The following is a 16,074-nucleotide window of genomic DNA, read 5'->3' as shown; positions in this document are numbered from 1 at the left end:
AGTTAACCCACTGTGACTGTGACCCACTGAAACACTCAAGCATGTTTTGCTTTAAAGTGCCTTAATTTCTCCGTCTGCCCCCCAGCCGCCTCTCCTGCATCGAGCTGCCTGCATCTGCGTGATGCTGATGCTGCCACTTTATGGCCTTGATTAGCGCATTAACCAACTCATAATTATCCTAATGTGAAAAAGATGGTTTCGAGTTTTGGAACATTTCCGCTCGCTCTCCTGAGATGTTTTATTAGATCTCTTCAGCTCAAAAACCAGGGAGCACGTGAGGCAGCAACAGTGTGACGTGTGTCTCTGCGTGAGCACCTTTCTTGGCGTGTCGAGGCTTCAATATGTGGAGAAAATCAAAAGAGCTCAAACTTTAGAAAGATGATTGTTTGTATTGGCAGGGTTACACTGTGACTGTGTGGCAGAGGCAGCGCAGGGACTGGTTTAGAAAAGTGTCCCTGTGTTAAAGATCCTCTCACATCTGCCAAACAGCAGCCGCGCACTGTGAGAAGTTATTAAATTAACAAGTTTACAGTTGCCAAGTTTGCTTATTGATCATCTATTGGAGCTGATTTTGTCCCAGTGCACCGCTGCTATACCCTTGTTGCAGATCCAAAAACCTTCTTGGCTGCTAGAAGACAAGTTTATATGGAAGACGCTGACATATCTGCAAGCACTCGCTAACTAGCTGCCAGGTTATACGGTGGAGCTTTTCCACAGCAGTGGCGCCCGCCCCGATGTTTGAAGCCCTGCTGCTCACTCGCTGAACAGAAGAGAGGGCAGCAGCAGAGCAAGACCTTCATTTCATGAAGCAGCACTGTTCACAAAAGCAAAGTCAATAAAGGGCTACGAAAGGTGCTCGGTCGGCCACGAGGAGGTGAAATGAAGCATAACAGCTGTGAGTCAGAGAGATGTCAGCTCCCCAAGCTCAAAGAGTTTTTACATGTGAACCCCCAAATTAAAACAAACACATAAGCAGCGATCTGAAGCGTGCAGTGCTACCTGCAGCCATACGTGACACTGTATCGTAACGGGAAAATATAATAAGGAGAAAAACGCATTTTTATGGCATTTGAAAGTGATAACATTTTGGTTAATATGGTCACAAACATGAACTTCAATGTGACGCACAACAAGTAAACTGCTGCTGTGGACACAGCGTTACACTAACTATGTATTCTGCATGTTTACTGTGTGTATATGATGTTTAACAGCAAGCTGTGAACGAACCCGAATGCACTTACCAAAGTTTCATGTGTCTGTGCACACATAGTGAAATTACTCTACAGTAAATACGCTAATTTAACATTAACACTGTGGGCTGGCCTGCAAGCCTGAGTAAACTCTGCAACTGTTAGCTAGCTAGCGCTGGTATCAACTTTAATACCAATGTTGTATCCTTCTACTGCTGGCCTAAAACCTTTGTGCTAAGATAACAAGTGCTCATCGTGTAGAGTAATTTACACTTAGCGACTTTCGCGAGTCCAGTACTCCTACGGCACTCAATTTAGTTGTACTAGAGCCTGACTGATTTATCAGCAGGCCAATATTAGCAACAGGCTGTTGTTATAGCTGTTTGCTGATCACTCATCAGTGTCAGAATATATAACGGTCGATAAATGAAAATTAAACAGTAAAGAAGAGAAAGGAGAAACACCCTTCAACCATATTAGGTGTTGACGTTGCACAGTTTGTCCAGCAGGGGGCACTCTGCAACTTCCTCAGTCTGAACGTCACAAATACAACAGTTAGCTATAAACAGTTGGTCAGTTTACCTGAAAATAGTAATTAGTTACTAATTAGTGATTACGTCTCCAAGAAAATAATCCTATTACTTTAATGATTACTTATTTTCAAAACTAATTAGTTACTTTATTCCTTAGTTACTTTTTAAAAACACGATCAGAAGAAAAACAGATCAATCACCTGATATCAGTCAGACTCTAAGCCACACATACCACGAACACATATCCACTCAAACAACTGCCTCGTGAAAGAAAACGAAATGAAGCTGAAATGAGCCAAACTGTTCAAAGAAAAACAAACAAACAGAAAAACTGCTTTTAGAAAATGTACTAAAGATTTTGTTTAATGTTTCCAATTTTACTTTGGATCTGACTTTTCAGGGAGCCAAAAACTCCAGAAAAACCCTGATATCACAGCAGCCCAACAGATGCAACAGATGCAGTACACTGGACGCATCCCACCACTACTGTGTGCTGCTCACTGAACAAGAACAACGCAGAGGGAGGAGCTGCGGCAGGACTGCTGCGTGTCATCAGTGTGTTCATAATTTGTTTTAATCATCTTCATTCATTCAAACCAACAAATTAACCAGACACTCAGATACATGGATATTATTGGAGCTAATCATTACCTGAGCTTTGGGACATAAAGCTACAGCAGAATAACATCTCACTGATTACACCAGCCATGACCTGTAAATGCAGACGTACTTGGCTTGTAGTTATAACACAGATTATACAACCTGAACACTCAAAAATGTTCAGTTAAAAACAAACCTTGCATCCTTCAAACAGTAGCTTTTGAAGAGTGCAGAAAAGCACGCCTGTGTTACTGTGACCTGCTGGGCATCCTAAATGCTTTCAGCTCGTTCTGTAAAGAAGCAGCTGAACAGTTTCCTCATTCATAACTCAGCCTGTCATCCTTCCACTGTGCTGTCAGTGTGCGAATCTACTAAACTGGCTTTCTAAGATTTTTGGCAGCAATTGCAATTATTCAACAGAAGTGAATCAGCTATACAGCTACGGCGCTGCTATATTATGAAATAAGGCTTCTTTGTGAAAATGTTTTTTAATTACAAATGAGAAAAAAGAGAAAAAGGAAACATCAGCACATGGCTGATTAAAAAAATTGAAAATAACGACGTTGGCGTATGTACGAGTGCTCAGGCATTTGGCTCATATTGAAGATAATCTACGCTCGGCTCTGTATGATGTCACTGAGAGCAATTATCACTAATAAGGCCGTTCTAAGGAAACAAGCCCCTCCCACCTGCTGTTCAAGCTTTCTGTTTATGAGGCGCATAAATAAATATTCGGAACTGTGAATCATACAAAGCAATTTTTAGTCCAAGAGTAAAAATGTGTAGAAACGAGGGTCCCTTTAAGGTAAGTAGCACAGGCTTGATGTGAAACATTGACTGTAAACGAGCGTTTCCCTGTAACGGGCAGCAACAGGTTAAAGCTCCTCAGTGTTGCAGTGAAACTGAGGAGCCTGAGTGCAGCAGGAGGCCACCGTGCCCTGGAAGAGATGTGAGCAGAAGACGGTCTCACTTACTGTCAGTGCATATGTGAGTAAGTGACTGTGTGACAGAGAGACAAAGTAAATGCATTTGTATTTATAAAGCACGTGTGCATGTACGAAGGCATTACTTATGTGTTTAGGAGCGCAGGTCTGTCACAGACGCTCGCTGATTGAGAATGAATTGTAGTACACTTTGCATCCCAAAGATAATGGAGCTCATAAACATTTGAGGAACATCTCAAAGCACCCTGAGCACAGTAAGAGCAAGCAGCAGCATATGCAGCAGCATATGCAGCGCTGCGGCAGCGCACGCTACCCGTCAGAACCTCCAGGGACTGAATGCACTTTTGATAAAAGACACAAACATCTTCTGCGCTGTTAATGGTAATTCTCCTCTAAAACATTCAAAACCTGCTTAACAATAGCGTCGCATCACAATGCAAGTGTTGCTCTCACCAGTCATTGAACAAGGGCTGAATCTGCATCTGCAGTGTGCCAGCGTGCTGCTAGGATCCAGCTTTACAGCACACGGTGCTATAGCTGAGCCTTCAGGAGGGGGGGTACGCAAAATTCATGGGCTCAGCTTCATGGTGCGGCTCTTGGGTTTCTGGAAGTAAATGACTGTAATTTTTACTGAAACAGCTGAGACACTTAAATGTTGTGTAACATCAGAAAAAAGGCTGACGGGCTTCAAAGTCAGCAGAACGATGTTCAGCTTTAACAACACTGGGACAGGAGACGTCCAAGACAAGCTTGGTGCTCACAGTTTAACACGGCTGACCGATGCATATGCTGGTGCAGTGAGACCATTTACAGCATTAACTCCATGTGTAGTTCGAGTTAACACATAGATCTCAGAAATATAATTGATATATTATCATTGCCAACAGCTTTTTAGAATTTTTTCTTCTGGCAAGGCAAACATGTCGACACCTTCTCGGCTGAATAAAAACTGCATGTACACCGAGCGCGCACACACACTGTTACACCCTCAGTTGGACTTATAAATGAATATCGTGTTTTTATAAGAGAATGCAAATATATCCTTTCTCAAGGAGTGAAAATGACAAGTCACACATCGTCTTGATACCTCCCACCCCATCTCGCTTCATATAAAACCTGCACAGCCTTTAGAGTGACGCGTGAGGCAACATGGCACGTGGCACAATTTCAAAACCTATTCAACCTACACATTTTTTAAAAGCGTTTTTTCTGAGACCTTTCATTTATGTCTGCAGCTGATGATTTGAGTGACGTATTTATCGGCTGTATCAAAGCAACCCACATGGTCTGTGTATCTGAAAACATTGCTGTTCCACTGACTGTCATTCTTGCGAGCTGCCTACGAGCCCGGTAACTCCCTGTCACCTTCCCCCTGTTGTTGATGTTTACTGAATTGCAATAAAATGAGAAATGGAATCAAAAGTATCTTTTTACATGAACGTCGCCTCTCGGCTAACAAATGCAATAATGACTAAACTCGTTTCCATTCTTACTTTGTTACACTGTCAACACCAGAGAGAAGGCGCACTGCAAGAAATGGGATGAAGGCAAGGAAAGCAATCAGGGAGGTGACTGGAGACACCCCCCCCAAAGAAATACGCCTGATGACACTTAGTTATATGCACTGTAATGTATTGAGGCGGTTAATCACATCTACAAAGGGCCAAGGGGGGCAGCTAGTGCATCATCAGCCAGTGGTTTGTTTTAGCAAGAGAGTTGAGTGGGGCTGAGTCTGGGACGAGGGGTCACTCTGCAGTGCGATGCAGAGCAGAGCGTCATGCTGACTCCAAACCTGAGTCATAGCCCTTTGTCTCACAGTCCACTGAGGGTTCAACAGATAGTAATTACACATCATGTAATTACACATCAGCACACAGGTATGGTCTGACACAACAGACCTGCTCCAGAGCCAGGCTGTGGGCTGTTACATAACACTATCCCTTTGCCATCATTTGCCAACATGGATGACCTTGAGAGGCGGGCAGAGTCCGGGCTAAGACGAGCAAGGATAGGAGCAAAGCAATCTGAGGCTTTAATTTGGGCAAATATTACAGGAGAGATTAATGTGTGTCTGTAGAGGGGGGGGGGGCAGCAATGATTGGATGGGGCTGGTGGATGTGATGTGGTCATGCAAGATTGATTTGCAAAAGAAAAAAAACAACAACCAGGCGCTTCCCACTGAGGATGATTGGGGTTAAGGACACACACCACACCCCGTCTTCTTCTTGCACACACACACACGCACGCACACACACACACGCACGCACACACACACACACACACACACACACACACACACACACACACACACGCACCTTGCGCAACATCAGCACCAGTGACAAACTACAGCACATCACACCACACGGTGCCATGTCATAGCAGCCCACCCCACGCAAGTCACAAGTACAAATCGTCAAATTTCACACAGTCCCCACTGTTACACAGAACAGCCTCGCTCTCCTCACTTTTGTTGTTAAATCCACAAGCCTTGTGTGTGTGTGTGTGTGTGTGTGTGTGTGTGTGTGCGTAAGCAGCAAGAGTAAACCCAGGTAAGAAACAACCATGTTTATCTAATGCGATATGATCAGAAGGCTGTACTGATATATATATATATATATATATATATGTGTGTGTGTGTGTGTGTCCTTATTAAAATGGACTTCAACCACAATACATCGATACATTAGCCTTATGATACCGAAAGGATGACGCACTGAGTTGCATCATGCTGATATAAATATAAATAAATATAAACTGAGATGATGCCGAGCAGTACAATAATAATTAGATTTTCCTGCATCTGTCAAGATTTTACGCAAAGCCTTCATCCTACCTTGCGAGAGTGTGGAGTCAACGAGTGTGGAGTCCGGTCTGGTGTCTGGAGTGGTCCAAAAGAAAGAAAAGAGAAAGAAAACACCTGCGAGCACGGCAAACAGCAAGAAATGCTCTTCTGTCGAGCTGAAGATTAGCGGTGCCTTTTGGGTTGTTGGATTTATTTAATTTTAGTTTAATGCTGGGGAGAAGTCGGGCTTTTACAGAGAGGAAGCTGTGCAGGTCCGTAGGATGATGCTGCGCAACACAAACTGCTGCTGATGTGCTGAGAGGAGGAGACAGATACTGAGAGAGCGCGCAGTGTGCGTCTGCCTCGCTCCCGCTGCCAGCCTGTGGCTGTGGATCACCGATACAGACAATAAAGGCAGCGAGGAGCAGACAAACACCAGCGTTTGTGTCCCCAATAATATTTTGTGAAGTAATACAAACCTTTCTTTGCCTTCCAGTGTCAGAAATACACATTTCAATGTGTTAAAGAGCAGAGGCTAATATCGATGGTGTTGACTTTATGTTAGCTAAAGCCTTAGTTACGTCATATTAATCAGCCCTGTTAGTTTCGCGCCAAATGTGGGACATCAGTTGGCCAGCGATTGTAAATACAGCAGCCTGGTGAAAAAGCTTTCCTTCAGAAGGTAACAAATGTGGGGCAAAAAACGTAACTCTCAGCATCTAGAGAGTCAGTGTAGCTTACAGTGTAAAACAAAGTCGCAGTCTTTCTTTCATTATTATAGCAATATCACGAACTAAGCTAGTGAGAAGCCAGCTAGCTTCACTTGTAAATATTACCTCTATAAAGCCTAACATACAAAAACCAAGTTACACTATTACAAGTGACTTTAAAGAGTAATTTAGGGATCTCTGAAGAGGCAGGCACTTTGTATGAACTGTTAGTTCTGTTGCAATGGCTAGAAAGTAAAGGCTAAATGAAGGCTAACAGCTAGCAAACCTAAGTCTCTTTTTACCTTTGCTAGCTACAGGACACTACCTTGTTATAGTAGCATGAGTACAGTAATGAAATATTTCATCGTGGCATTCTTTAGTTTTTTGATCGTTGTTCACGACAGTGGTGATTAACATCTGTTTTCCGTCTTTGGAGAATTTCTTTTGTGGTTGTTTTACTAAGCCAGCTACAAGCTACACCTACAGCAGCTGTCATGAAGCTCCTGGTGCATAGTTTTGTGCTGATGTTAATGGAGCTTTACAGAAAATTGAGTCAGCAGAGCTTTAGTGACCTTGACACACTATACACCTCAGCAGCCATTTGTGGCTGAGCTGCTGTGGTGTCTAAATGCTTTGAGTTTGGATTAATTCTACTCACAGCTGATTAGAATATCACAAACTGGCTTGTTGCAATGATGATATTCTATTACAGTAGCATACCTGAAATCATTGAGCTCTTTAGGACAATCCATTCTTTAAAAAATGTTTATAAAGGCAGACTGCACGGTTATGTGCTTGGTTTTATACACCTGTTTCAATGGGACTGAAAACACGTGAATTCAAACGTTAAGGGATGTGACCCAATACTCTCCATATATTTTGGGTTGTATGGAAGCCCCAAACGCAATTTCATTGTTCTTGACAATGACAATAAATAAATAAATACTAAATACTAATACTATAGTGTATATATCATGTAGTAGACCGTTACAGCATTTATGTGTGACAGGATATGCCAGGCACCCTGTTGTCCTGAAATTCTTCCTTCTGTCTTTTGTGTGGGTAATGGCAGCAGTTTGACATGTTAGAAGCACAAATCATGAAATGAATGCTGACTGACTTCCACTCAGCTGTTTCTGTTTTAGGTTATAGGGTCATGGCTCAGTTGCTGTGGGAGCTGATGTAAAAGATGCTAGTAAAACTCGTTAATATGTTATTTGATCAGTCAAAATATCTTATAAAAAGAGGCTTATCATGCTCATTGTACACAAAGTACTGGTACTGAGGTGTATAGTGTGTAACCGTCAGTGGTATGGTCAGAAACCACATCAGTACTTGATACTAGAATAACACAATATTATCTTTTGTTTCTTTAAAGGATTGTTGGGGGATTACTTCCATGTGATTGGAGTCATAAGGTGAGATGCTGCACGTGCTGTTGTGTAATGAAATGTGCACTCTTGTACATGATGAAGTAGCTCATTGTTCACCAGCATTGTTATAATGATGCCTTTGTAATCCAGCCTCTGCATCGTGTTTTTTCTTCCTAAAAATGTTATTTGCCAACAGTAAGTTTTGTATTAGCAACATTCTGGACATGATTGCTTATTTGACGAGTAACACTCGGATTTGAGCTGTGTAGCTTCCAGATGCAGAGCTCACACTGTGGTGGGCTTTTTTTTAGGTTTTATAATTCGATGAGAACATGAAAGTCCCACAAGATGATGACATCTCACAAACAGAGAGGGAGCTCACGTCACCACCCTCCCCAAAACGATCCAGACCTGAGTGTAGAGTGATGAATGACCACAGTGGGTTAAGCAAGTTCGACTTTCCAGAGCTTTTGACATTTAGGAAAACTAATCATTTCCCATCATCAGCAAGTACCCTGCAGAAAACCGAAGGCCTGATTAGCACATTTGAATGTTTGGAAGATGAGAAATCTCAGGAGCGACCACAAGACACTAAGTCTGACGTCAGTCCTAATACTGAGGTGACTTCATACAATAAGAGTACACACGTGGAATCATCTAAAGTGTGTTTTATTCCCACTGAGAGCTACCTACTCCTGGGGAAAGAGGAGCAGCTTCCAGTTACTGAAACAGACAAACTCAGCTTTTACCAGTCAGATGATACAGATGGTTCATTAGGAGAGTCTGCCACCATAGCCAGTACTAACACATCCAGTCATTCTGATGGCAGGCTACCAGGGACATCCATTAAAGATCAAACCCCTGGTGGTTGCAGTCCTTCCACTGGAAATGAAAAATATGGGAGACAGGTACAAAAAAATGTCAATGAAATGCAGACGAGAAATGAAGAGGTCAGATGTCAGCCTAATTGTACTAATAAAGAGTCAGTCTGTGACGTAGGTTACTGTAGCACAAGGAGCCAATTTGCTGAAGTTGTAGAGACGACTCAGAAGAGGACTGAACCTGAGTTTAATGAGTATATTGTTTTCACTAAGGAAGAGAGTGAGAGTAAGAGATCTTCCAGTGATTATGCAGATTCTAAACCACTCTGTTCAGACCCGGTAGAAGAGCCCTCTGGGAACTTGGTAGAAGCTGGGAAAAAGGAAAAAAATGATTCAGGATTACAGTTCTGTGAGAAGAAAAATGTTTCTGTCTGTGATGGGAAAACAGAAGGCCAAGTTAATAAGAAAGCCCTCATCCTTTTTGCTGCTGTATGCGGTGAAGGATCAATTCTTTCTCATGATGTGATGTTAGAAAGAAATCCTGCAAATGAGAGCCCGAATCTCGATGTTGATGACCTCTGTGGGGAAAAAAGAGCGGATGGTGCTTGCAAGATAATAGCCAAAGCTCAGAGTGAAACAGCTGATCACACAACAGTGACTACGTTGCCGGCTAGAATCAGTCAAGAGCCGGCTGAAGGAGATAATGATGAAGGCCCTTTCCATGTAATTGACCCTGCGATCTGTAGTGAAACTGACAGGGAAGCTGAAGAAAACTGCTGTAACTCAGCAAGCGCCGCAGGTCCCAAATTATCTCCATCAGTAGAAGTCGACAAGATGGAAATGCCTCTTCCACTCCATTCCCACATGAGGACATCAGAAAAGGTTTCATGTCCCGACCGGACAGAGTGCTTTAATAATGAAAGCAGGACATGGCATCAGGAAGGTGCAAACGATGACTTCTGTCAGGCAGGACTACAGTCTTCTTCCGTCACCACCAATGAAACGCACAAGACTTTCACTGAATGTGACTGTCAATGGAAATCCAGGTTCAGCAGGAGCCCTACAAAGCCTCTCCCTCCTGGGGATCATGCAATACAAGGAAGCCACGGTTCCATGGGACACGAGTTCAAAGAGCAGAGTCGCTCCAGCTGTTTTTCTGTCAGGCTTGACCCCCTGGAGACGTCGGAAGTCGAACATTCACAGAGAGAAATTGACAGCGTGGACATGACAGCTGTGATAAAAGAAAGCAAAGAAATCTGTTTTGTGAAAGAATTGGAGATGAATGACTATATGAACCCGAAGAGGACAGTGGCGTTGGAGGAAAAACCGCTACTGCAGAATGGACAGCACAAGGATAACACAACTGAACTACTTACTTGTGATTGCAAGGCAGAATGCAGCGAGGGTGAAGCACATGAATGGGACAGTGAATTAAAGCTCACTGAAACTGAACAAAGAAGCAAGCTCGAGCGTTTGTCTGACCAACCATTCAGTGCTGATATTTCCATGACAGAAGTTGGAGACGAAATGAAAACTGATGGGCCTGAAAACTCAGCAACACTGGTGCAATCTGAGGATTATGTTCAGCAGCAAAATGACCACAAAGCAGACGTGACTCAACTGTCATCTGGTGATGGCGCTGATGAATGGACAGAGTGGAGCACATTGCCCTTGGGAAGCGAAGATGGACAAGAACACAAGCTTAGTTGTGTCTCTGATTGCCAAGACAAAGCTGAAAATAAAGCTGACTTTTCAGCCTTCAGTTTGCCTTCAACAAGCGATGCAGTCGTACCGTGTCAGGGCAATTTAAGCCATTCACAGAAGGCTCACAGTAATCCCACTTCCATAAACTGCATTGACAGATTTTCCCCATTGCCATCTGCTCTCTGTAACCTAGTGCCGGAGGGGTTTGACACTTTCGAAAAGATCCAACTCTCACTAGATGATGATGACGCCACTGGAGTGGGCAACATCCCTGTCCTCGTCAGCTCGCCTGGGCAGCTGCTATACCACTTTATGTCAGTGGCAGAAAGCAATATGCGTGAGAGGATACCTGAAGAGGAGGAGTGTATCACTGAGAACATGGCAAACAGGCTTCTTAGCAGCGATTCTGCCTGTAATGAACTCCCAAACTTCATCTTAGGAGCAGATGCCATTGCTCTCGAATGGCCCGAGCGAGAGCCTAACTGTGAATCGGTCCGTGATTCCTCTGAGCGCATTCAGGATGAATTAAACCCAGAGTTAATGTCCCCTACTGTTTCCGCTGAGAGTGACAGCCCTGCCTCTGGTGTGAACAGCTGTGCTGAGTTTGAAATGAAAAACCAGTTCGACTCGGTCTTGAAAGAGCTGAATTTGTTTTTTGAGATCAGTAGAAATGACTTTGAAAGCGACTGCAAAGCAAACTTCATCTCGCCTGAGCAGTGCACTGACAGAACTAAAGTCTTGGAAGGCAGCGCTTCAGAACGGACAGAGTGTCTCACCAGTCCAGACGTGGGACGCCACAGAGGCGCTGCATCAGGTAGTTATACGTAGGATAGAGCAAACACAGTAATACTGACAGCGCCCGTGAGATACAGCAGTAAGCACCCCAGGCATTTCCATTGACTGTTCAAATAAGATACTTCAGCTGCACAGTTTAAACTAGGGTTGTTAAAAATACTAATACTTAAGCTCTAATCGATACTTAAAATTCTATTTAAGCAACCAAAAAAAAACCCCAAAGCGAAATAAAATCCAAAACAATTTGTTAAACTTGGTTCATGATATAAGTGCAAGAACCTGAAAAATTGATAAAAGACAAGCAAATTTTACTTTTACTCCATTTAAGTTAAATCATCCCAGCTGTTATATCAAAAACTAAAAACTAATATCTTTTACGTTTGGGTCAGATTGACCCCAGGAATCAAAAGCTTCCAAAGATGTCTGTCATATAATTTAAGCAAATAAAGCAAATTAAATTATATTTTTAAAGTAGCTGGTACTTGATATGCAAAATAGTTAACATTATCAAAAATAATAAGTAGAACTGACTCACATGGAATTAAAAGTTTGATGAACTTCAGCTGTTTCAGTCCAGCGTCTGAAAAATGAAGCAAGGGTTCTCAGTCATCCTTCCTAAAGTTACTTTCAACAGATAAAGGTGACAGTGGTCAAGAGGCTTCCTAACAGTGCTTTATAAACCAATGGATGACTTTCATCATGTATATACTGTCCATAATCCACTGTATATAACTATATATTGGTTCAATTAGGAGCTCAACTGATTCTTCTTGGATATCCTGATAATTCTGCCAGTTTGTTCTGATTTTGACTGCTCAGTGGAAAAATATATTGTTTTCTGTTTATTGTTTTCAAATTTTTAGATGATGTTGCCGAGGACCACAGCCTGGACATGTGTGAAGGTGATCCGGTGGTTTCTCGGACTGCTGTCAGTAGTGACGGAGAGCAGGAAGTGCCTCTTAGCGGACACCTGTGCCGGGAAGCTCCTGTTGCAGAGAAACACAGAGGTTCACAGCTGATTTAATTCAATATTTCTGGCCTCTGTTAAAAAGAAATACACAACAAAGATGAATATATTTATGAAGAAAAGGAGCAACAAAGTGTCTCTGTGATTAACATAAATAACATGGTTGAAAACGTCAGAAGGAAAAATGACAGGCTTGAAAAAAACATTTCATGAGAGTTGTTTAATTAGAGTTAAGTGCTCTTTTATTCCATTGTTTTCAGTTAACACTGTTTTTACAGAGCAGCGGGTGATTAAAAGGTCAGCTGGGTTAATTCACTGTGGAAATATAATTACTTTTATTGATTTGTCATTTCAACCTGACACAGCGTACTCTCATTAATGTTCCCTCCCCTTCCACAATATGCTGCGGTGGAACGATAACGCGCTCCACGAATGCAGAAACATGGGCTGAAGGGTAAACAGAGCAGCAAATACAGTAGGACAGAATTAGCGAGTGCTTCTTCTCTGCCTGTCAATATGCTGCTTTCAGAGCCCTGGGAGATGGAGCACAAACAGGAAGTGTGGTCTCCATCCTTTATGTGTTTGACTCTTATGGAACAACTGAGCCACAGTGAGTTATATGTAAAGGCTGAGCTTATACTTAAAAACATCTCATGGATAAAACACTTGGGATGGGATTCATATTTTTTCCAGGATTTAAAGAGGGGCCAGAGGGGAATAGTGTAGCTCATTCAGTAATATTTTAGACTAATCGCTTTGTCAAAAATAGACATTTGAACAGAATGGGTTTGTACTGCATTTATAACCCCAAGTGTGCCTCTGAGTGTTTAACAGGAGAGGAATCTTACCACCTGCCTTTCTGGAGATGCAATGTTTTCTCCTTTTCTGTATGCAGGACTAGGGCTGTTCGATATAACGATATAAAAACATCTATCATTTCATTTTACGCTATCGTTTGTTTCGTGGTGTCACAAAAACTGTTTACGGCAATATTTTTACATGGTTCTGATGGTCACTGTAGTGGCTGTATTCATTTCTTAAAGTTCTCTCTTTCTCTTATATTTAATAGAACCGCACTACGGACGGACAAGCGCCTGTTTTTATGCGTTGTTGTTAGCAACAGCGACGGTAACGCCTTCGCATGTCTGCTTGTTTATGTTCCACATAAACCTTTCACAATAAAGCTCAAGATCCTGTTGAGACTTTTCAAAATAAACTGAATCACGTGAAAGATGCAGAGTATTTACGGATGAGAAGTAAAAAAAGAGCCGTCAGGTGCTAAAAAATAAAGCTTAGACTCGAACGTTAGAACAGGCTTTTCCCCGCAGCACGCCGTGTAATAAATACTCACAAAGAAAACGGCGGCCGTTACAACTTATCTCTAAAAATGTATCGTTTCATGCATCGTTAAAACACTCGACTCCGGGTAAAGGACGCGCAGCTGGAAACACTTCACGCAAGTCGAGCTGCCCGAGATTCACAGACTTTACAGAAAAATGTTACATTTTTGTGATTTATATCGTTACCGGGACGATAGATGTCTGATATCGGGACCTGAGATTTTGGTCATATCGCACAGCCCTATGCAGGACAGAATAAGTCTAATAGCAGCGCTACTCTGTCATGTTAATCTTTTCAGCGTTAGTATATGAAATGTGTGGCTCTTATTTTTGCTGTGTATAATACTGCAAACACGCACACAGTGTCATCTCAGGTTGATGATTGTGGCCAACATTAGCAGCACTTGGGGAAGCAGCCTGTTTTCTTGCATTTTAATGTCCACATGCATCTGCACAATGTGGTTATGTTGTGTAGTTATATGCCAATTTACTTTAACACATGCAGCTGTCACATGTCTTACATTTCACCTAATTTGTTTAATTCAAAGACAGAGTGGCAAAGCTAATGTAGGATAGCCAGGTAGTAACACCTACAGGTAAATGTCTTTGCATGTTAATCAAATACTATCTGTTTTACTGATTAGTATTTCTGGTGCCAGCTAACACAGGCAGAGAACATTAAATGTCTTGTTGACTCGTCACACACACACACCTCTCTGGAGCCATAGAGAAACAGGAAGGTGCAGGAATAGCTGGTTAGGAGTGATTGAACTTTTAAAAATATAGAGAGCAGAATGTTTAGTAGGAAATGGACTGCATATAGTGTCACGCTCTGAGACAGAAGACACATGAGTCACCAAGGATGTGTTTATGGTGTGTGTTGTGTGCAGGAGCCCCTGAGCAGCCCAGGAGACTAGAGCCGCTGAAAACATGTGCACGGCCGATCCGGGTTGGACTTTCAAAGAGAGCCAAGACCAAACACCTGCACCGGCCCCGCCCCTATAAGTGAGCGTTGGACATGCAATCAAGGGTGAGGTGTGCGAGTGTAAACAACCTCGTGTGAAGCTTTGTGATGCAGTGTTCACGACCTCGAGGGTTATTATCGGATTTACAGCGTTCCTGTTATCTTTTCCTGAGTTGTTGAGGTTTCCGTACATTTTAGTTCCCCCGTTATCCAAAGATGTTTGGGTCCATAAAATATCCTGACAAGGATCCGTTCTTAGTATTTCTCCACATTGTCCAAGCCGGAAAAATATTCAGGTTTTTAATGGCAAAACATTTAGATCTTTATGTATTTATTAACTTATTGATATACTGTATTTATCTGCTTCTTTCTAGCTGTATGGGTGTGGTGTGTTATCTTTGCATTCTGCTGTTACTGTTGTCCTGAACTGTTCTCCTGTTAGCTGGAGTTCAGTACTGAAACTGCTTTATTTATTCAAATATGTTTCTGATGTCCACACTATGCGTGGCTGTATCTGTTGGAAAACTCTGATCTCTTGTGCAGTTTTCCTTGTTTTAATGTTATTCCATCATTAGTGGCAGTTTCCTGCAGTGTTATTAAAAACTTGATCAGATTGTTGCTTTTTCTTGCGTTACATTCTTTACGTTTACTTTTTCTCAGCAGCTGGGCGACTGTAGCGTCCTCAAGCAGCTTTCAGACAAACTACTGAAGCACAAAATACCAGCAAATATTAATGAAATGAATACAAATTTACTCCACTCGTGTATTTAAAACCTTCTAGTCTTAAAACAATGTAAGCTCCTCTTTCAGAACTGAGCTGAGCTGATCTGAACTCTGAGTCAGCAGTGGTTATGCTGGCTGCAGGCAGTGGAAGGGACACCTCAGTTTAAGTTCTAGCAACAGTATCAGAAGTGCTTTTAAGGTTCGCTTACATTCACAGCTCCTCGTTTGTAAAGTGAATGGGACTGTTTTTATTCTCAATTCAGACATTTTATTAAAATTGGAGGAGTTTGCTCCACATTGGGGATTTGTATCATAGCATTGCCATTATTATGTCAGAATTTTATACATATTACAAGTTCTTTTTAAACAGGAGACACATGAAAAAGTACAAGTCACATGACACATTTTGTTTCGTAATCAGGACATTTCTCTTCAAATTGGCTCCATTTGGTCCTTTTATTAACTGGTGTCCCCCAGTTTGAGCAGTGTTGTATTCACGCCTGTTTTTCGAGATTTTGGAACGAGATTTTTTATTTAATGTTTTCATCACATCTCAGAATCGAAACGGTGGAACTTTTCTTTGTCTCAGTGAGCAAGGTGCCTCAGCTGGCAGACGGGCAAGTACAAA

The 16,074-nt window shown here is 42.2% G+C and overlaps 2 protein-coding genes across 4 annotated transcripts in view; one reads left to right on the top strand and one right to left on the bottom strand.

Moving 5' to 3' along the window:
* Positions 1–6,362, bottom strand: part of vsnl1a (visinin-like 1a) — a 36,981-nt gene extending 30,619 nt beyond the window's left edge. Inside the window, exon 1 of the mRNA XM_085431283.1 lies at positions 6,101–6,362. The gene's annotated coding sequence lies outside the window, so the exon portion shown is untranslated. The remainder of the gene's footprint in view (positions 1–6,100) is intronic.
* A 94-nt stretch (positions 6,363–6,456) lies between these two features.
* LOC146691475 (uncharacterized) lies at positions 6,457–15,336 on the top strand. 3 transcript variants are annotated; one of them, XM_085431282.1, is made up of 6 exons: positions 6,457–6,517; positions 8,138–8,177; positions 8,444–11,471; positions 12,316–12,459; positions 12,949–13,029; positions 14,650–15,336. In XM_085431282.1, the coding sequence occupies exons 3-6, from the start codon at positions 8,465–8,467 to the stop codon at positions 14,766–14,768; spliced, it is 3,351 nt and encodes a 1,116-aa protein (XP_085287408.1). In that variant the 5' UTR covers positions 6,457–6,517; positions 8,138–8,177; positions 8,444–8,464; the 3' UTR covers positions 14,769–15,336. The 3 variants fall into 3 exon arrangements, with proteins under 3 accessions (XP_085287408.1, XP_085287406.1, XP_085287405.1); XM_085431280.1 differs by lacking the exon at positions 12,949–13,029; XM_085431279.1 differs by lacking the exons at positions 6,457–6,517; positions 12,949–13,029 and adding an exon at positions 6,709–6,731.
* Positions 15,337–16,074: the final 738 nt, after the last annotated feature.

Source organism: Copadichromis virginalis, linkage group LG15, assembly GCF_057382275.1.
Source record: "Copadichromis virginalis isolate Kocher_CV1m ecotype Utaka linkage group LG15, C_Virginalis_male_GT1.1, whole genome shotgun sequence".
Lineage (NCBI taxonomy): Eukaryota > Metazoa > Chordata > Actinopteri > Cichliformes > Cichlidae > Copadichromis > Copadichromis virginalis.
The sequence above is the reverse complement of the archived record's forward strand: the minus strand, read 5'-3'. Positions and strand labels throughout refer to the sequence as shown.